The sequence below is a fragment of the Brachyhypopomus gauderio genome, chromosome 4 (genome assembly GCF_052324685.1).
Source record: "Brachyhypopomus gauderio isolate BG-103 chromosome 4, BGAUD_0.2, whole genome shotgun sequence".
In the NCBI taxonomy this organism is placed as follows: Eukaryota; Metazoa; Chordata; class Actinopteri; order Gymnotiformes; family Hypopomidae; genus Brachyhypopomus; species Brachyhypopomus gauderio.
In genome coordinates this window covers 30,798,008-30,819,707 of record NC_135214.1, presented here as the reverse complement: position 1 = coordinate 30,819,707, position 21,700 = coordinate 30,798,008, and the positions used below count along the sequence as shown (strand labels likewise).

The following is a 21,700-nucleotide window of genomic DNA, read 5'->3' as shown; positions in this document are numbered from 1 at the left end:
ATCCTCCAACTGTATGCTGCTCACACACACACACACACACACAATGCCAACATTCGCATGCATGGGCATAAATTCTGAACCTCAGATTATCCAAAGTCCTCTTTGTATATGTAGCGAGGTGGGAGGTCCTTACGTGAGTGTGTGTTACGCTAGGTACACTGTTTTGCACTTTGTAGCCTACCGTTCATTCTGTGGTTAAATGCAAATCACACAGCACTTATCTGTGTAATACATTTTGCATATTAACAGTTAGCGTTTTAGCCAAAGTTAAAATCATATAAAATAATATATGCAGATTTCGCTGGTGTGGATTTTTTTCTCACTGCCTTTGATGCGGATTCATAAGCAGATCCTAATATACGTGATGTCCACGCGTTTGCGCGCGCAGCCCTTTAAGAGGAGGGGTGTCGCGTTTGCGCGTGCAGCCCTTTAAGAGGGGTGTGGCGTCAGCGCGAGCGGCGTCGTTTTTTAAGCGCTGTTATTCACATGAACGGCACACAGCGCGCTGGCCGTTCGAACCGTAGTGGACTGAGCCAGAACTCGTCGACCCGTGTTTTTAAGGGTACGGTTCACGTTTTAACATACTTGTACAGCGTGTATTGTGTGAACTAGTGTTTTAGACATCAACAGCATTTATTTCTCGGTGGACTGCGGGTATATAGACCTGTGTTTTTAACTCATGCTATTTGCCTAGTAGATAGAGAGTTTTTGAAATAAACCAGAAAAAATGGCAACGAACGAGCTGTCGGAGAAGCTGCACCGTCGGCTCCAGATAGAGGACGGTGCGGAGGACCCCGTGGCCGTGGAAGAACAGCACGAAAACGGAGGCGACGAGAAGCCAACGACCGCGAACGCGGACTCTGAACTGGGGGCCAAGTTGCTGCGGCGTGGCGAACTGAACGAGGGCGTAGGCGAGCACCACCAGCCCAGCATGAAGGTGTTCAACCCTTACACCGAATTCAAGGAGTTCTCCAGGAAGCAAATCAAAGACATGGAGAAAATGTTCAAACAGTAAGTACCCGGTTCGTCGCCGGTGGGTTTGGGGTGCTGTCAGAAGACAAAGTCGGAGGTGGTCTCTTCTGTTAACGCGGTCTTAATGAATCGTAGACGCATCTAGAACTCGGAGCATGGACTGTGTTCGTGACGTTAATTGCACACTCTGTTAATCCCAGCTTTGTAAAAAAATGTTTTCTTTATTTACAACTTTTGACCTTGCAAACAATTGATATTGTTATTGATATCGATTGTGATATTGAATATGTCTTTAGCAACTTTATAACAGTCGTATGCATCTCCATCAAATCTTAAATTCATAGCTGCAGACGGAGATCAGACTAGCGTTCGCTGTTCTCTTGCTCTCTGCTAGTCTGCACACCGTGTACTTTAGGCAATCAACCGCCAGTATCTCACAAGTCCAATATACGGGCCTAACACAGCCCCACCCAAACTTCTCTTATTCATATTGTCATATACTGTCGAATCAAAGGCAGTGGTGATATGATATGGACAGACCATAGACCATTTTCTCTACATAATCAGTGTTGTGGGGGGGGGGGGCACCTGCTTCTATGGAGGAGTTGCAGCTTGGACACACTCATGCACCTCACTCATTCTGTTAAGTGCTTATTCCAGCTTGCGTGGGACTGGACACCGCTTTTAAGCCCAACTAATTCCAAGTACAAACATCATCTCTAGTATAGCAAGGCGACGATCTGTCAGAGGTGACCCAGGATGGTGGACTGACTCTCCTGGGTACTACGCTAGGCCAGCTCTTTACTACACTGACAGGCTCCCTTTCATGGAGAACTGAGCAATGTGGGAAGCATTACACTAAGAATGCGAAGCCTTCCTCTCTGTACTTCTCCTTCTTGAAGTTCATTGCTACAGACAGAGCCGTCTTTGTTACCAGAGACAATTGACCAGTGGAAGCAGCCCGAATTGTGCAAATAGCTGTTTTCAGTGGAGGATGTGTGTGTGTGAGGAGTTTTTGTTTCGGGAAGGCAGGGGGCTATTTGGATTTTAGGAACAGGAAGTTATTGTAACTTTGAATGGTCAGGTCCTGTGGGGAACCTTCTTGAGGATCACAGCTGTTCTCCAGTGTCCCTGGTTTCCACGTCTCTCTGGTGCAGCAGTACTCCTCAAGTTCTGACATCAACAAGGTTTCATTAGCCCACACTAGCCTATATAGATTAGCCCATTCATGTCACTTTTTTATGGCATGCAGCAGATGCTTGAAGTGTGAGATCTGTGTTGTACTACTCCCACATGAAGGCCCCTGCTAAAGCTCCAGTGGCTACAGCCTCAGGTGCAGAAATGACAGGTTCTCTAATAATAGCTCCCCGAGGGGAATGCCTGTGTTAGGCTAATTTGCTGACTGAAAATGAGCTCTCAGGACTCGACATGTCCTGCCGTCACTGGGGTCCTGAAAAGGCATCCCTTCTGCATCAAACTGGCATGTCCTGTAAGGTTATTATGCAAGAGGTCATGAGGGGGATAGATATGAATGGTGATGGGGTGTCCAGCTTTTAAACCAAGTACTGTTTCCCTTTCTTTGGAAAAGTACAACTTCTTGTCTTTCTGCACTGTTCACTATGGCACCGTGTATTACCCAGAGCTGGACCAAGTCAGGATCCACTAACTGATCTACTGACTAGTTGAGGAATCTGGCAGATGCATTGTTGTGGTTGAAAACTTGGTGGTTTATGGATCAACGTCTGACTTTTACCAGAGTTGAACATTAACCAGGAGGTCTTTCTTTTCTAACACGGGACCTTTTTAGATGGAATGTTTTCCCTTGTGATAAGATTATGATTGTGTAGATCAAGGAACCGAGTGTTCTTCCCCCTGCACTGTTCTGCTTCATGAACACCGCAGTGTGGCGTACCCCTTCCAGGTGCATGATAATGATACAGTGTGGCGTACCCCTTCCAGGTGCATGATAATGATACAGTGTGGCGTACCCCTTCCAGGTGCATGATAATGATACAGTGTGGTGTACCCCTTCCAGGTGCATGATAATGACACAGTGTGGCGTACCCCTTCCAGGCGCATGATAATGATACAGTGTGGCGTACCCCTTCCAGGTGCATGATAATGATACAGTGTGGCGTACCCCTTCCAGGTGCATGATAATGACACAGTGTGGCGTACCCCTTCCAGGTGCATGATAATGATACAGTGTGGCGTACCCCTTCCAGGTGCATGATAATGACACAGTGTGGCGTACCCCTTCCAGGTGCATGATAATGACACAGTGTGGCGTACCCCTTCCAGGTGCATGATAATGATACAGTGTGGCGTACCCCTTCCAGGCGCATGATAATGATACAGTGTGGCGTACCCCTTCCAGGTGCATGATAATGATACAGTGTGGCGTACCCCTTCCAGGTGCATGATAATGACACAGTGTGGCGTACCCCTTCCAGGTGCATGATAATGACACAGTGTGGCGTACCCCTTCCAGGTGCATGATAATGATACAGTGTGGCGTACCCCTTCCAGGCGCATGATAATGATACAGTGTGGCGTACCCCTTCCAGGTGCATTATAATGACACAGTGTGGCGTACCCCTTCCAGGTGCATGATAATGATACAGTGTGCAGATTGATGCACTGACGTCGGGCTTTTATAAGGCTGTGTGCTTGTGTTGCCTGAGGTTATGAATAAGATTAGAGAGAGAGATGGAGGGGAGGGCAGGGGGCGTTCTCTCTGGTAGAGGGAAGCTGTATAATCGTATGACCCCTGACTTTTGGGAGGGGGGGGGGGGGGGTGTTGCAGTAACTCAGAGAAGGTTGTCTCTCCAGACTAAGTGTGCAGGCCAAAGATCATATTGGTTGTGATTCACTGTCTATGCTGGGAAATGTTTGTTTCGAGCTACATTCCAGCTCTCATAAAGGCTGGTGTCCTCTCTCTCACGGTGTTCAATATAACACGATGGATTTTAATCTTGATAAGTTAACTGGCCCTGCTGCATGCACAAAAATAGTTTTGGCCTTTGTTCCACGAGAAAGTGAATTTGACCCAAGTACTGAGCTATTGAACAAAGGCGTGCAGTAAGAACGGTGTGCATGAACGCAGGCATCACCCACACCCCGGGCTGTTCAGGCCTGGTTCTCCTCAGCCAGCTCCGGGATTGGCTCATGCAAATTCAGTCGTGCAAAGCTGTAATGCATAGTGTGTCTAAGCAAGGCTGGTTTGTTTGTGCACGAGTTATTGCACAACTGGTTGGAGGAACTATATTGATGGGGTGGTGTGGTTATTTCTGTGCACATTTTCGTTTTAGTAAGTGAAAGAAATAAGCTTGGGATATTTTTCATATCTATGTTGGGTGCGGGCGTGTATGTGTGGTGAGCTGTTGAGTTCTCTGGGATCATTTTGATCAGCACTGAGGTCATGATTATTTAACAGCTACTCATTGCTACTTATGGTAAGCTACACATTGGCTTTGGAGATATTATGCATTTCCTGATCAGAAGAACATGTCAGTTTAGATGAGTGCAGGCAGGTCACAATAGTTCCACCTGTGTTAAAAGACCCTCTCTGAAGAAGAATTTGTGGATGGGACGCACGTGAGCTTCCTTGCCAGGCTGGAGAGCTGATGGTAGATCTTCCAGGATTCCCTTCGCCAGTGTGTCCTCCTCAGACTCCAGTCTTCATGCCTGGAGGTAGGACTGTAGTTGAAGAGCTATGGCCTGATCCCGGATGGGTAGGCGGGTGCATCCTTAATGGAGGACCGTTATGGTGGAAGATGATGAGATCTTTTACCTTTGTTTTCCTTTATTTGGTCATAGACCACTTCGTGATTAAATTTCAGATAATTAAACAAATTGGTCGAATTGCTTTGTGGTGCAGACCCCAGTGTGTAGCAAATCTTGCACAGTATTTGTCACTCCTCAAAACCAAAGTGTTTACAAACAGATGAATTGGTTTTGCCCATGTTGTTGACTAGGGTTGCAGCGGTAACCGGTTTCATGGTATACCACGGTATTAAAATGCACTGTTATCATACCGTGTGCGTTTGCTTATTACCGGTAAAAAGCAAGCCAGCGGAGAAACTGACCCGCGCATGCGCAACTCCGCTCCGGTTCAGCTACTCAGCACAACGGTGAGAATGGCAAAAAGTGTATCAGACTTAACAATTTTTTTAACAAAAAAAAGCTAAACTAATGTCAGCGGCGAAAATGACGTAATCGCGGTGGCTCCGCCCGTGCGCGAGGGTCTCACGCGCTGTCTCACGCGCGGTCGTGCACCTCTCGAATTTTGTAACTTTGCGCGCGCCGTGCCTCAGCGCAATGAACAAAGTCATATTTGCAGGGTTCATACACCTTAATAAGGTGGAATTAAAGCACTTGTACGTCATTTTAATGGTCCGTTTCAATATTTCCCAGCACCTTAAACTTAAAGTTAAATATGTATACATATACTCGAAATAATTTGCTTTTTCATCACATTATTTTATGGTTGTTTATTTTCAAAACGCCCAATCTTAACGTCTTCACGTTCTCTCATGTTTCGTCCTGGAATTACAAGAGGCTCGTATTTGTTAACGTAATACAAAAGAACTGTGCGGAGTCGCGCACTACGGTCACTCGTGAAAAGTATAAACCTAGCTTTTTATGGTCCTTGCTTTCACTGGATGTGAAAGACGCCATTAATTTACATGCGTTCATTTTCAAATTCTAACGTGCCTGTTTTTCATATGTTAAAACCAGACTCTGTGTGAAAGCCTTAAAATAGAAATCTCTATTGTGATGTCAGAAATAAATCCTCTCTTTCTACAGTATCTGGTTATATTCTAACTTGGCAGTACAACGGACGTTTACAACAGTTGTTGATCAGACACTGACCCAGGCTGAGTTTATCAGATATTAAATAATTTAAACTTAAATAATTGTACTGAAATCCATGATTTAGGTTTCTCTAATTTTGCAGTATTTATATAAACATGTTTACAGCTTATTTTTTTTTTAAAGGAGACATTTTGTATACAATAGTTGCAGGTTTCTACAATAAATAGTTAATTGAACAAAATAAACTTGTTGTAATTTCTTTAAGGGTCAGTGTATCTTTTAATAATATACAAACTAACTGTGATACCGTGATACCGCGGTATTTTCTGAGACGGTTATCATACCGTGAAAACCTCATACCGTTGCAACTCTATTGTTGACCAAAGCTGCTCTTTCCATCATGTTTGCGCAAAGGAGCCAAAGGGACTTTTCAGTGGAAAGGGTGTCGAGGTAAAGCAAGTGTGTCTGGATTCATAAGAAATTCGCGAGCATAATTATGAAATGGAATGTGTCACAATAATGATTCTCAATTATCTTGTTTCGTTGGAAGCCAAAATTGGAATTGAAAATGTATTTAGATTAATTGCTCAACCCACACAAGTTGTAGCTCCCTGCTGCATAGATGAGATGATGCACAAAATCAGGCTTTTACTAATGAGGGACATGCTGCTTTTGTGTGTCACAGATTATATATACACATTAGCATTTGTGTAATCTGTCCTCAGATATGATAGATTACATAAATGATTGATATATAATACATTTTATTTTCTAATAATTATTTCTAAGAAACATTGTAATGCTTCACATCGTCACCGTTCTGAGTGCCTTCTGAAAACCACAGTGAGGTTCTAGTATGACTAACAAAGTCTTTCGTTCTCTCAACCACTGATGACATCACTGGTATTTAGTAAAAATTACCTGTTTTTATGGTTATGCAAACGTGGACTTCAAGAGGCCCTGATCCCTACCTGCTCGCTATTTCCGGTGAACACTGTGAAGAGTAGCGAGGAAATGACCATGTTAATCTGCCTCATTCACACGTATCTTACCCTCATGCTGTTTGCATGTTTTGAGAGGGGGGGGGGGGGGGTGGAGCTAGAGCTAGCTTAGTCTCTGGTAATGAGGAAGGGGCGTGTAAACTTCATGTCTCTCCCATGTATGAGCCATTTCCCTGGGGAAAGGCCTGGGAAGGCCATGGCTTAAATGGACTGCTATCTATGAAATGTAGCTGGGAGAAAACCGTGTTGTAATTAATCCACACGTCCCCTACTACTGATTTCAGTCCATCATAAAACTGATATTCTCTGCTCTCCTCCAGAAATAGAATGGTGCGATTACGTCCTAATTGTCCATTTCCGTATTCCTTAGCGCTGCGGCAGTAAAGGAGGATCAAATTTTGCGGAATCCTCTGCCCCCAGGGCCTTGTGGTCAATGTAGCATAGCATCTTGAAGGTCTTCCAGGAATTTAAGCCTGTCCGTTCTGTCGGCACTTGCCCTGCGAGGCCGAGCTCCTGCCGTGTCCCTGGAGGTACTTTGCCACCAAAGTACAACTTATTAGCTTCAAGTTCTGTTCTGGGTGGGACTAATGTTTAGCAGTGAATCTTCACTTCCATGTCCACTAAACACAAGACCTCACACCTACGTGTGACTCATACCACACCACCAGTCACTATGACTCACGAAAGCAGTAGGCAGAGAAGAAACCCGGCCACTTGCTGCAGAGCTCTGCTCCTCTGGTTGGGTAATCTGTGACTACCTTAGACAGGTTGTGGAATGTGATCGACTCTTTGACTCTTTCAGTATAGGTTTGGTTTCTTATCTATTCTTTTCCTCTTTTCATTATTTCTATTATTTATTAATATGTTAATGTAGTTGGATTATGTACTACTGTTTCCACAAAAGAAAACAAACAAAAGAAAACTGTCCCTGCCCAGAAATGCTAGTTAATGATTAAACATCATTAAAAACAACCCTTCACATGGCTTTATGATGGTACACTATTGATTATATATTCATTCTGGCCTGTAGCCTTCAACTGTAGCTCATCTCTCTGCACTAACTTTGTGGTTGTCAGTTTCACCATAGAGATTGTAAATTAGAACGTCACTATCTTTTTACAGTTCACAGATTATGGTTAACTTGCAGGAGTCCTTGTAAATGAATCAGTGGGTGGTGAGAACCTTCCTGTTTGAGAGGCATCAAACTAAGTAGCTTTCTAAGAGACTTTGAGGTGTCGAATACCATCAGGAGGGCTTCAAAAATTGTGACTTCCGTTGTCGCTCACAGTTGTCGTATGACTTTGTTTAGCCAGGAGAAACGAGGATTCTCCATGTGAACTTTGAGAACTGCAGCCCTGAGACCTCCCAGCTGCCCAGACGCTGGTATATCGGGGCACTTGTTCCAAGAGGCTGGGCGAGCAGAAGGATGTCGGCGTACAATTCAGTATCATCTGTATTTACATTCATTATTTTTCCAGAGTCCAAAGTATAAATTGGCAGTAAAAATTTGAGGTGGTGTGAATGGCAGTACATCAGTGACGTTGAAAATGTGGATTCAATTTAATCTCAAAGGCCCAGTCAGTTAGTATTCCTCAGCAGCATAAACCTTTACTACCACACACAAGAAGCTCTGGGCTGTCTTATTCCCACACACACACACACACACACGTGCACTGCTAAAAACATAATCTTTAATTCCAAGGAATTCTGACCTCTTGTAAAAAAATATCCTCTTACTCCGTTTGCATACTGATGGTGCTGAAAACACCATGGTTACCTCAAGTAGTCAAGCTGCATGTCTGTTAAATCATTCAGGTCTGCTCCCTCATGTGGGTCATTTAGCTACACTTTGTAGAGTCTTTTGACTGTTTATATCGTTTAGAAATTTTTACCAGGTCGCTTCTAACACATGCCACCACAGCACTGATGCATTTAAACAGCTCTAGACCACATGCCCACTAGTCAGCCAGACTGCAGTTGTGTTGATGCTTGACACCTGTGTAGCATCTCCCATGAGAGCAACCGAGAGGCGCACACACACACACGCACACACACACACACGCACGCACACGTGTACCGGATTGCATTGCACCAGGGTCCATTACCGAACTTCATTCACAAACACAAGCAGGTGGTTCGCATCCGTTACGTACATGCGTCATCATAAGAGAAGATTCTTACGCCACACGTGCGTGCGTGCGTGTCCGTGAGAGAGGGTTTTCCCATGTCCGCTTTGCTGTTGCTTAGCAACCTAGGGGATTAGGGCTAAGGGAGATTGGCAGAGAGAGAGAAAGAGAGAATAGCAAAAAGAAAAGGCGTGAGTAGAGGAGAGGGGGCCTGGCTGTGTGCCTGGCTGTCTGCTTGGCTGCTGTCCTGTACCACTAAAGCATGCAGTCAATTACTCTGCTGCATCACAGGATGGAAGGTGCTGATGTGAAAGATGAATTTAAGTGGTTATGCTTATGGATAAGCTAAGAATTTTACTTGAAATATCATGCAATGGAAATATTGCTATTTAAAAACTACCTGGTTTTTTTTTTTAATTAATTTTATGTGGAATTAGCCCATCATCTATGCAGTAATGTTTTCATGTATAAACCTTGTTGGACAGCTGAGTGCAAAACCAAGTCAGAAATGCCCTCAAAATATAGATGCCAGAATTATATGTAAGTAGTGGAAATTGTTTTAGGGCCCAGACGATGACAATGGAGTGCTGCTTGTGGATGGTCTTAACTAGCTGGTCTAACCTTCCAATTTATCATAGAGTTCAGACTCTGTTGTTTCCCCACACAAAGTCCTCAAACGCAAACCCTGGTAACTTCAGACGAAATCATGAAACCCTCTGGCACCATGTTATAATACAATATCAGTATCTCAACATGAGGAGAATTTTAGTTGAATCAGCTGAATAACTTGGTTGCCAAATGCTGGATTCCAAGCAAATGCCTGTGAAACTTAAGTTGTCGTGTAACGTTAAATGCCGCAGATTAAGTGACACTCACCAAAAACGGTTATATATAGCTCTGACGTCAGGGCTGAGGTTTACAAGGCTAAATGATTCATTCACTGGTGTGAACTTCACAGGTTCACAACTTTTAGGTGTGACCTTGCATCCCAGAGTGTAGATCATGCAGTGTGTCTGCTCACACACAGAGGTATGACCCATTATACTGCTTCAGCTCGCTGTGCCAAGAACCGTAATACTCCCATAATGGGACTACTAGTTCTTGCAGAATAATGCAGTTACCAACAATAAAATCATTTTGGATCACGTTGTGTACAACAGAGTTCCTTCTGCGTCCCCCTCTCATCTTCACATGCCCTGCCCCCTGTGTCTGTCTCTCCTCATGTTTGTCCTTAAGTTCGCTTATCTGATTTTCCTCATTTCTGCCTCTCCTCTCTGAGCTCCTCCCCACCTCCGTGGCAAGAGGCATTCCACACATTCTGCTGCCCCCCCTGGGGAGTGGCCAGGGCTGTGGAGGAACACTTCCAGAATGTTCTCTGGAGACTGGGCTGTTTCGTTCTCCCACCAGGAGCGTGGACACGGCAGACCGGCTGAAGGCAGACTGGCAGGGTGTCTGGGCATTTCCCGAGGAACACTGAATCCTTTATTGACACCTGGTGATGCTCAGTCTTGCTTAGCGTGATTCATGTATTGGCACGCACAAGTCCGTCTGACATAGTTGGTTAGGTTCTCAACATGCGCACTAGCAACTTCCAATGTTTTGAATGCCGTCTGACCAAAACCCTCAGCCACAAAGATGATGTTGCAGTGGAAATGCACCATACACAAGGTCTTCTTTTGTCACTATTTTACATCGAGTTTCCCCATCATTGTACAGGGCCTTGAACCACTGTGAGCTAGAATGACTTCGCACCAAAAATAGCAGCCAAATATATTCCGCACTGTGGGCAAACGTAAGCCTTATGTCAGCAGCTTAATCACATGACTGAAGTCAGCAACAGGAAGTTCCCTCTAACCTAACAGTGTTTTCATCTACAGGAAAGTCCAGGGCTGTCTGTTGCCATTTACTTCTCCCTAATGCTCTGCAAACGGAAGTTCTGATTGCCTCAGCTTCCGTAGTCACGGTTCTCCTTCTTCCTTGGAGTTGGACTTATTTGGTCAAAATGTAGCTCTGCACCACCTTGTTCCTCAAAATTAAAGGCGGTATGATTGAACGTTGTGCCGACTTGTCATCTTCCCTTCGCCGTCAAGGTTGTTGGTGGCGTTATGTAACATGATACCATCAACCCGATGTTGTTCTGAAGACAGAGAATGGGAATAGACAACAAAGGGAACTTGACCTTTGTGAAAGGCCTGCACTTTCCGTGCATTTTCAGAGCAGAGCAGAAGTGGCGACCTTAAAACTTTCATACCACTTTTCCTAGCCTGTGGCTGGCCACTCTCAGTGAAAGTGGGGAGGGAATCTGTACTCAACATGATGCCTTTTATGTGAAGGGAAGGAGAGAAGTCCTCATACCAACACACAGTAAATGACCAGAACAAGGGACATTCCAGTGAGAAGTGATAAGGTTTTACTTCTTATTTAAATGCACCATGACGTTGACCTGTAATGGTTTCTGAACCTCAGAGTTGCTCTGTAGGACTTGGGACCCGAGGTGGACTGCACCTGGTGTTAGTTTGACGCGAGGCGTCATGTCGGGATGAATTTCCAAAGTTAATTGGGACCAGACGTCCATCCCTCCCCCTGAGTCTGTGGTGCAGGTGTGGGGGGCAGCTGCAGGAGTCGCATGTCTACTGACAGCAATGGCATTGCCAGCTGTGAGAGCAGATGGAGCCACATACTCCATATTCATGAAAAGTATGTGTATGCTGGGACAGGGCAATAAAAAGGTGGGTGCCCATGAGAAATGGCCATTACTGAGTGCATGCTGACTACAGTAAGACTCCAGGAGGTGTTACTGGGTAAGGAGTGGGTCTTCTCTGTTAAACACCTCACTGGGTCTGCTGGCACAATAGTAAAGTGTTCTTTTTCTCCATTGGCCATGTATGAGTTCAGTGCTTTCTTATTCTGTCCTTATTCTCATTTTGTTTTTGCTCTTGTTTGTCCTTCTCTCCTAATTTATTCCTCCTTTTTTGTCCCAACCTTCCTCTCCTCCTACACTCTTTTCACTCCGGGCTGATGGACGGAGCCTAATGGAACCAGCCACTGCATTGTGGGCTGGTTGCTGTAAGAAGGCACGTTTTCGCTGGCTCCAGTGTGAGGTGGGAGGGAGGGGACTGTGGGTCTTCAACAAAGCCTTTTAGTTACAGTCTGGAGATGAAGAGAACAGTAGACGCCTTCATGGGCGTGTGTGCGCGTCTGCTTCAATGCCATATGCCTGGGTTCGTCAGTGACTCACTTTATGGCTCCACATGCCGCCTGTCATTCTAGGACCGCTTCGTCGAGTGAAGCTGTGTTTTTATAGTCGCTTGTTCGCTGGTGAATCTGTAATGGTCCAGTGCTCCAGACCTAGACCCTCACTCGAACTGGAATGAAGGCTCAGGAGGCCGGAAGACACACTAACATGTTTACATCTAGCATTTGTAGTGGCAGAGGGTGTTGGAAATAGTCTGCTCGTTGGTGAGCGCTTTGGTAATAAGACTCTGCTGCCTTGGTAACCTGGGTGTGTGTGTGTCTGTGCAAGTGTGTGACAACACTATGGACATAATGTAATAACTGATGACTAGGGGAAATGACTTGTTCAGCTCATTTCCTGAAGCGCACACACACACACACACACACACACACACACACCCCTCTGCTGTATTTGTTGACCTGCCGCATCAGCACACTGTTCTCACAGCTCCTGTTAAACCGGCTGAGACCTGCTCCTCTCTCGGGGACTCGGCTCCAACTCCTTCACCATGGCCATCCTTCTCCTCCACTCGCCGTGCTCCCTTTCTTCTGCCATTTCTTCTGCCCTAGTCGTCCTCCGTTACCTGCGGCTCACCGGCGCCCCTGCAGGCCGATTTGGTACGCAGTGGCGCTGGTACAAACTGTGCTGTGTGGGACGGGCAGACGCACACCATCATCAAAGTTCTTCCTCCCCTGCTACATTCAGAACTGGCTGGGTCAGATAAAAAAAAAACTAACTATGCAACAAGCTATGCAAAGCCTTGTCTCTTGTTTGCTAAGTGCAGTGTAAACTTTCATTTAGCCTACAGCTTAGATGTTACTGTTGCACAAACTCATTAGACAAAAATTTGACTTACAAATGGTCTGTGGATTGTAAATGTTGTGGTGTGAATCCAAAAAGGCTGACTGTGAATGAGGGGGTGTGTGATTTGTCATCACTTCTGTAAATAAGAGCTTAAGCCAACAGTACATGGAGAGTTTTGCGTACCTGTATTTATTCTATTGTGTGGTCTCACTGATATTACAGCAACTGTTAGTGCTGCCTGTGACCTATAACAACCTGATGCGTAATCTAAAGTTACTGTGGCTAAGGAGCGTTTTATTTATTTATTTATTTATTTATTTTAAGCCACTTTTTACACGTACGCATGTGTGCACACACGTACACGCACACACTCATTTCAGCTTGCTCCTTCTGGCCAACATTCTCACATAATAGTTCACTACTGCTTAACTTTACACAGACTTGTGCTGCCAGTTCAGTCATCAATTTTGCTGTGACATCTTGGTTCTGTGAAGTTGACACTAAACTCACTAGCAGATCTGTGTGATTAGTCAGACCTTATTCAGCACTTCAGTAATTTTCAAATTTAGATGTTGAGAAGGTCATGGTAAGACTGCACATACAACTTCTCTGTTCTCTGAAAATGTTAATTTTTTTTGCAGTTTTTTTTTTATTTTTTATCTTAGCTTGTACTGCCCCCTGTAGGTCACGGATGGTATGTCTATATCGCTATCCTGTTAGCTTTGTGCTGAACCATGATTAGCTCACTGCTTCTCTTGCCACCTGCAACATTTGAGAGCTGATTACTTTATCTACTTGTGTGCAGATATGACTCTGAGAAGGATAACTACATTGACCTGATGGAGCTTAAGCTGATGATGGAGAAGCTCGGGGCTCCGCAGACTCACCTGGGCCTGAAGAACATGATCAAAGAAGTAGACGAGGACTTGGATGGCAAACTCAGCTTTAGGGAGGTAAGACGCAGCTGATTAATCTCAGGACCATTTGGGTTGACGTTGTCTGCTGTGATGTATAATCTAGAATTGATTACTGTTATGTCAGTACAGCAATTGAATCTGTCATATGGAACCTTTTCCTTCGTTCTGCAGTTCCTCCTGATCTTCAGGAAGGCTGCCGCAGGGGAGCTGGCTGAGGACAGTGGTCTGCATGTCTTGGCTCGGCTCTCGGAAATCGATGTGTCCACCGAGGGCGTGAAAGGGGCGAAGACCTTCTTCGAAGCCAAAGTCAGGCATTATTCTGTCTTCTGTTCTTTGGCTTTGAATATTAACAGCTTGAGATTAATTTCCCTGCTGAGAAGTCCTGAGAAGGCAAAAAAAAACAAGTTTAGTTTAGTTCTCGTGGGTTTGCATGTTTTTTGATTACCTCCAATGAAAAAGTTTGGTTTGATTGTAGCTTATATATATAATCTTGCTTCAGGTCCAGGCCATTAATGAATCAAACCGCTTTGAGGCAGAGATCCGTCAAGAGCAGGAAGAGAAGAAACGACAGGCAGAGGAGAAGAAATACAGGAAAGCGGCATTCAAGGAGCTGCAGTCCACCTTCAAATGACCTCCTCCACCTGCGCTGCCGAGCCCTGCTTCAACCAGCCACCTCCTCTCCCTCCGTCTGTCTGCCTCACTGTGTTCCGGTTTCTCCAACAGAGCTCCCTTAACAGAGATACTATGCAACGTTTTAAGAGGTGTCCGTTCAGAGTTCGCTTTCTGAAAAACGAGCTCACGGTGGAGTTGACCCGGTAATGGCTGGTAGTACCCAGGGTGCTGAAATGGCTTTACCAACATCCTCACTGATCCTCCTCTCATGTGGATTTTGAACAGATTTGGCATCCTCTGAAGCACTTATCTACATACACCGGACTGGATGCTCCCCTGATCTCATTTGCCCTCCATTCAAATGATGCAATGTGTGCATGTGTGTGAGTGATCGCATTCTCAGCATTGCTTCATCTGAATTTTATTCAAATAACAGCACACAGATGTGTTCATTGTTTTTAAAAGTAAATTTGGGTTTCTTTCTTTTTTCTTTTTTTTTTGTGACTGTTATATATTTGCGCATCCAGTCCCTTGTATTCCTTAGGTGGTAATTATGCACTGTATCCACAGTCATACCTTGTGTAAAGATCAGGTTCCATTGTATCCTTGCTGACTAGGTTAGCACAACAACGCCTTTGGAACAGCAAACATGAGTAAGTGCTCATGGCTCATGTACCAGCCTAGAAGAATCCCTCTTATACTGTGGCTAGGTAGAAGTGGGAGATTGCATGCATAACCATGGTGATTCTGGTGGTAGTGATGGCTGTTTTTGTTGCATGGCCACTGTGATGTGTGTTGACAATCTTCCCCCTGAGTTTCTGGATCTCTCATTGGTTTTTGTTGCTCCCTGTTTGTGCTGCCGTGTGCGACCATCCTCTCCAACTGTTGCCCGCATGCCTGTTTTAATGCACTCGCACACCCATTTTCACATCCTCTTGCGCGTAAAGAAGTTAAAATGTCTGACTCTGTGATCAGGGAGCTTTTTGCCGTGTGAGACGCCAAGCACCTCCGTATATTGACGAGCATCTCGCCAGGCTGCACTGCGTTTTTTTTTTTCTTTTCTTATAAATAAGGCTGTACATTAATTGGACCACCCAGGGCTCACTCAGCTTTGATATGCAGAGACCAAAATCATTCCGTCTTACATGTTGCGCCTCATTAACACATGTGCGAATTAACTTTCCCTTGCATAGTGATCAATAAATTTAAATAATTTACAAATAATTTAAATAATGCAGCTGTTCATAGGCACCCATATTCCATCTGTGTTCAAGTCTAACTCTGTTCTGCGGGGGCAGCACACTCAGGCTGTAAGTCTAGAAGACTCTTGTACTATGCTGCTGGTCCTGTGCTGTGTGTGTGTTTGTGTAACCATGAACTGTGAGCCGTTTATAGAGTAAGGGGAGTATAAAGAAAAAGGGTTTAAAAGCTCACCTGCTCAGTTCAGCTGCATGGGTCCTTTAACATCAGTCACTGGCGTAGCGTGCGGTGTCCTGTAGCTAGCTGTAAGCGTTTGCCGCCGCTTTGTTGATGCTTGTCTTGTGATGTCATGGCTACACAAGATCAGGTGCTGGCATGAAAATATAGATCAACTCTTCTCAGCACAACCCTTTAGAAGTATGCTTGAAACCTCGTTCGCACTGTAGCACCCTGAGAACTCAATGGTGATCTTAAATGATTTATTTTTAGTTGTATTGCCTTACACGCATAAAATTAGCAAGACATTTGCATAAACAAATAGACGGCGCATGGGCTTCGACTGTAGACTAGTCAAATTATCTTGAATTAAATGCGTATTCTGCAAATAAAGTTTGGTTTAATATGGGAAAACCTGGGCATCGTCTTGGACGCTACTCGTAATCGAATCGTCTTTACGCTCCCAATTCTGTGACTAAAGAAACTCGTGCAGCTCGGCAGCACACAACAGCACAGGTAACTAAGAGATGTGTAAAGAATAGAATATTTTTTCATAAAATAAATTTAAGATGCTTTTAGTTTTGTATGGTGATGGGGGTCTTGTGAAAAGAAAATGTGCTCATTATTTTCTTGAAATGTGCATCATTGTCTGAAACTTTGTCTCCCTTCTGAAAAATGTCCGTAAATATCAGCTGTTCACATTTGATGTGGTGTTCTGTGATTAAACATTAGTGTTTTCTTTTATTTTGGGGACAATACTATGGACTGTTGCTGTGCATCACTTTGTAAATTTAAGCACCAAGACATTGGACATCAACTGGCAACTTGTCTAGTCGTTTCTATAGAGAGGATGCTAACAAAATACGCATGAATGTTTCACCTTTTCTAGTCTCCATATGTTTTTCCATGTTATGTAACCAGATATCCTGCAGATTAAATATACCATTTGATAATGAGGGATGAATGTTTGTAGAGTATGTGAGTGTCAATTGCCAAAATAATGGAAACACCTGAGTAAATGAGAATTCTAAGTAAACATTTTACTTCAGCATGTTTACTTCAGGGCTTATTTTCTAAGTTACAAAAGCCATTTATTAAAGTTCAGCATGGACTTTCCTTCTTTAGGATGCCATCATCCTCATCCAGAGAGCAGAAGTGGTAGCAGAATGACCTCGTCAAACATGTTTGTCCTCTCAAGCCACAAGCCGTCGGAAGATTGCACTGTTTTACATCCAGCCATAAATGAAACGGAGTAGATGCACACAACATATTCTGTAGTTTTTGGTTTTGATTAAGGATCTCTCTAGCTGGCATTTCTTTTTATTGTTGAGAGGGCAGTTTGCGTTTTCATGCTCAGTAAATTACTCTGTTGCACACATTTCTATTTTGAATTAAAAGTTGGAATATTAATTTTTTTTAGTTAACTTAGGAATCATACCAGAGTTGAAGCACTAGTTTTCACTGAATTCCCCCCTTATTCACTTGAGTGTTTCCATTCTATAGGCACTTAAAGGTGACTCTGTAACTGGTAAACAAGGGGCCAGTGCTTTCTAACTTGCCTTCTCTGTAGAGAGCCTAAATCCTTTATTCTGTGACTATATTTTTTTGTCTTTTTGTGGTTCTACTGTATAGTTGTGCCAGACATTTTAGCAGAGTTCAGTTTACTCATTTGATTGAACATTTCCAAAAATGTTGTTGACCATTGAAGAACCATATTTGTTGAATGTGGTCTGAGGGTTCACAGTCCCTGTGTCATACCCACATGTGGTTAATTGTCCCTGCTCTATCGCTCCTTTCTCATTGTAACGTGTTAATCATATGCCGAGTCAGGTATGCAAGAGCAGAGAGAATGCCTACAATGTGGAGTTGATGGCACAAGATGTAATTGTGACCCATGGTTATAGTTGGAATGAGAGATTTCCTTTCAAATAAGTGGGAGTCCCCAGCCAGTCCATGTTCTCTTGTTTCATGTTGTCTTGTTGTCCAGCTCTGAGTCAGACAAATGTGACTCACACCTCCAAGGAGAGAAGTAGAACACTGACATTACGCTATAAATATTTAGTCCTAAATAAAAACCATATGTTCCTAATAAATCTTAAAATTGTTAAAGTTGATGATTTGTGCAATATTAAACTGCAACAAAGCAATGTTACATTTAGAAATTTACTCATTTTAATACTGATAAGGCCAAAACTGTAGAATATCTTTTTACTTTCAGTCTAGCTTCATACAATATTGCAGACATGATTTAAAAAATAATAATACTATTGTTTTGTGGAACATTTTTTCACTCAGCCTTGACATTTTCCTTGCAGAATTTGAAAAGTGTTCCAATTTCCCTGGGCCACCATTAGCTGTATCTTTGTCACTGTCTTTGTCAGTTGGTGGTTTTGGTTTTATCCTTGTGTAGGCTTATGGTTATTAATAAAGTTAATCTACATAGTTATTTTTTGTATAATTCTCATAGCAATAAAACATTAAACATTTTATTTCACAGGTTTGTGTATAGTGTCATTTGAGAGGAGTGGAATTTACATTTTGCTTTGAATTAAACTACACAGTAAACTACCACAGTAAAAATTCAAACGTTTGACAGGAGTTCACAGTAATCTTTGTTATCCTGTCTAATTTTGGACCATTTTGCCTTGACCTGTGCCGTGTTTTGATTTCGTGGCTTCCATATCTACAACACCTTATCAGGTCATTAATAGAGAATCGGGGTTGTGAGGGAATTAAGCGTCAATGGTGTCAAGGGCTCATGGCAACAACGAATCACAATACTTAGAAGATGGCGATAACGCCCCAACGTGACGAAATTACACATTTCAGTTTAAAATACAATGTCTTGTATTCGTCAAAATCTTTAAACATATCCCATGCTAATAATTTAAAGCTGGGTGTATTTCAGTTGAATCATCAATTTAATAACCAGTATTTGTTAAAATGACAATATAATTAGATGTTTCTTTAATTACATTATTTTGTACCAACAGTGTTCGCTACCTATTATTTTCGTGTAGTCGGGTTTTGGAGACCTTTATTTTGAAACTTAATATTCAACCGTTGTTATTTTCCCGTAACTCGTAAAGAAGCGAAATCCGTCGTGAGGGCCAAATAGCTGTTGACTTTTGTTGACGAAATTGCAGACTTTATAGCTTTAATTACACAAACAATTGCATATTTACAAAACTGAACAGATTGCGTATGCAAAGACTAAATGTATGTAGTTACTTGGCATTTTAAAAACCGTCCTATATTTAATTAGCTAGCTAAGTCAATCCACAAGATAGGTTAGCTAGCTGCTAACGTTCGTTAACCGACATGAATGTCGATACTCCACAACCAGTTACTAACGTTAGCGGTGGAGCAGTAGCGAATTCCGCAACGTCGAACAACAGTAGCAACTGCGTAACAAATGCTAATTCTGCTGTAAATGCCAGTAGTTTACCCTCCGCTGGAACCAGCAGTGGTGAGTGTGGCAGTTGTACGTGAATAGTAGCTGTATAGCTAGCTAGCTGACTAACCGCTGTAGCGCAATATTATTAGCTAGGTTAGCTAGCTAACTGGTTAGGTCTTCCCCACGGTTGCTCATTTGTGGTCCTGGTCTGTTGCTGCTAAACCCTGCACATTATGTAATTTATCTGATTTAAAACGGCTCTTTTAACCTCACGAAAGGCGTGTTCATTTGTTCGTGAGATTAATGAGAACTGGGAGAACCTCAGAGGTACTTCAGGGTTCAGTTCAGTTTGGGCTGGGTAATATTAAAGGTCGGCAATAGTGTCAAGATCAGAGTAGGACAATTTGAAGTAAAATGAACTAATAAGAACATTTTAAGAATAAGGGTACATTGAAAACTGCCACCCTAGAGAATGTGACAGCCTGGCAGTCGCTCTCATTCGGTCCGACCGCTGTTAATCATTTTTATACATATGACCCAGAAGAGAGGGTTGAGAAATACTTTATTTGATTCTTGGTATGCGATAGTTTGTGCAATTACTACTCATAGGTAGGAATAATCTGACTTGATTTGTAAATAGTTTGTTTCTGCATTGACATTGCATTTGAATACATGCCATTCTTTTGTATCAAACAGTTCCAGCATCAGCCGCGATGGCAACACCATCTTCGGACTCCTCGGTTTCAAATGGGCTATATATGCCAGCTGGAATAGCCAATGGGGATGTGAAGCCTGTCATATCAACCACGCCGCTTGCTGATTTCCTGATGCAGTTAGAAGACTATACCCCCACTGTCAGTTTGCAAGAGATGAGAACAATGATCACACTTTACTTACACCGTACTGGTTTGGCATGTGTATTTTGCTGACCATGTTCACAAATCTTTTGTCTGTTAGATCCCAGATGCTGTTACAGGCTATTATCTCAATCGTGCAGGTTTTGAAGCATCAGATCCAAGAATGTAAGTTCTCTCTGGGATTTATTGTCCTTACGCACCATGGTATGATTATGTTTGTGATCGTCACGACTAGAGATATGGCAAGATTGTCTGTTGAATCTGTCTCAAATGCATCTACAGCATCTTTTGTTTTTTAATTATTACATTTTAGTAATTAAAATCATTCAGTTGAAATTATAAGCTTGACTGAAGAGAGCAAGATTGTGTTACTCTCTCACAAAAAACAAAAAAAAAACCTAATATCATCATGTTGCTCTTTTTATCTGTATGTAGCTAGCTAGTCATGATTGTTGGATTTAAAACACCCTTGTTTATTACCTTTGCATGTATATGCAGAATCCGTCTGATTTCTTTGGCGGCCCAGAAGTTTATCTCGGACATTGCTAATGATGCACTGCAGCACTGTAAAATGAAAGGCACTGCTTCTGGGAGCTCCAGAAACAAGGCAAAGGTTTGTGTTGCATGCAGTGGCCTTTAGTCATTGTTGTATCACTATATAAAGCACACACATACTATTTGGTTGATTTTAGATTTACAAAGGTATAGAAAAGTCATGAAACTCACATACCATCATTCTAATGGTTTACAGAACTTTTTTCATTTTTCTCAATGTTTATTTTTAAACCAGGATAAGAAGTACACCCTCACAATGGAGGACCTGGCACCAGCTTTGTCGGAGTATGGTATCAATGTTAAGAAACCTTACTACTTCACATAAAGAACTAAACCTTGGGATTAATATGGAATGTAAGCTCCAAAAAGTGGTTCCCACCCTCTAGAGACATTATTATTATTATTATTATATTTTTTTTAACTTTCAAAACTAATGGCAAAAAGGCCCAGTTTTGTGGGGTCCTTTGGTTTACTTAACAATTTTGTATTTTGTTTAACTATGCCATTTCTTTCATTATGTTAGTAACATTGGACTGACAAAAATAAAGAGGATTTGTTTGTCACTGTCACTTTTATGTTGTGATTATTTGTTTTTTTGTGTGTAGTTCAGAAAATATTACTATGCTAGGTTTACTTAGTTTTACCCAAGGTTTACTACTGATAAAACCATTTTACTTTTGCTAAAAAAAAGGAACAGTGACCAGCCAGTAATTTTCATATTACTGAATGAGATATATCAAACTTACTCTTATTCCAAAGTTGAGATGGATCAAATTGCCTAATTATTCATAGCCTTTAGACAGTATAAATAAAAATTATCTGCTTTTGTCTGTTGCTGACTGACAGTTTTATCTAATGCATTTCAGCATGTCTTTCTCACCACTGTTTAGTGACTTAAGTTTCCATGCTATAAGAGGACTCTGAAATGCTGAAATATTAATAGAACTGGAAGCCGCGCTTGTGTTTCACTTACTGGGTAATACATTGCTT

The 21,700-nt window shown here is 42.7% G+C and overlaps 2 protein-coding genes across 2 annotated transcripts; both read left to right on the top strand.

Annotated features, from left to right (window-relative positions):
• The first annotated feature begins 468 nt into the window (after positions 1-468).
• efhd2 (EF-hand domain family, member D2) lies at positions 469-18,395 on the top strand. Its single transcript, XM_077003849.1, has 4 exons — positions 469-1,011; positions 13,762-13,909; positions 14,045-14,179; positions 14,373-18,395. The coding sequence occupies exons 1-4, from the start codon at positions 728-730 to the stop codon at positions 14,502-14,504; spliced, it is 699 nt and encodes a 232-aa protein (XP_076859964.1). The 5' UTR covers positions 469-727; the 3' UTR covers positions 14,505-18,395.
• A 562-nt stretch (positions 18,396-18,957) lies between these two features.
• taf10 (TAF10 RNA polymerase II, TATA box binding protein (TBP)-associated factor) lies at positions 18,958-21,279 on the top strand. The gene is made up of 5 exons (XM_077003848.1): positions 18,958-19,370; positions 19,995-20,152; positions 20,256-20,320; positions 20,654-20,768; positions 20,946-21,279. The coding sequence occupies exons 1-5, from the start codon at positions 19,223-19,225 to the stop codon at positions 21,033-21,035; spliced, it is 576 nt and encodes a 191-aa protein (XP_076859963.1). The 5' UTR covers positions 18,958-19,222; the 3' UTR covers positions 21,036-21,279.
• Positions 21,280-21,700: the final 421 nt, after the last annotated feature.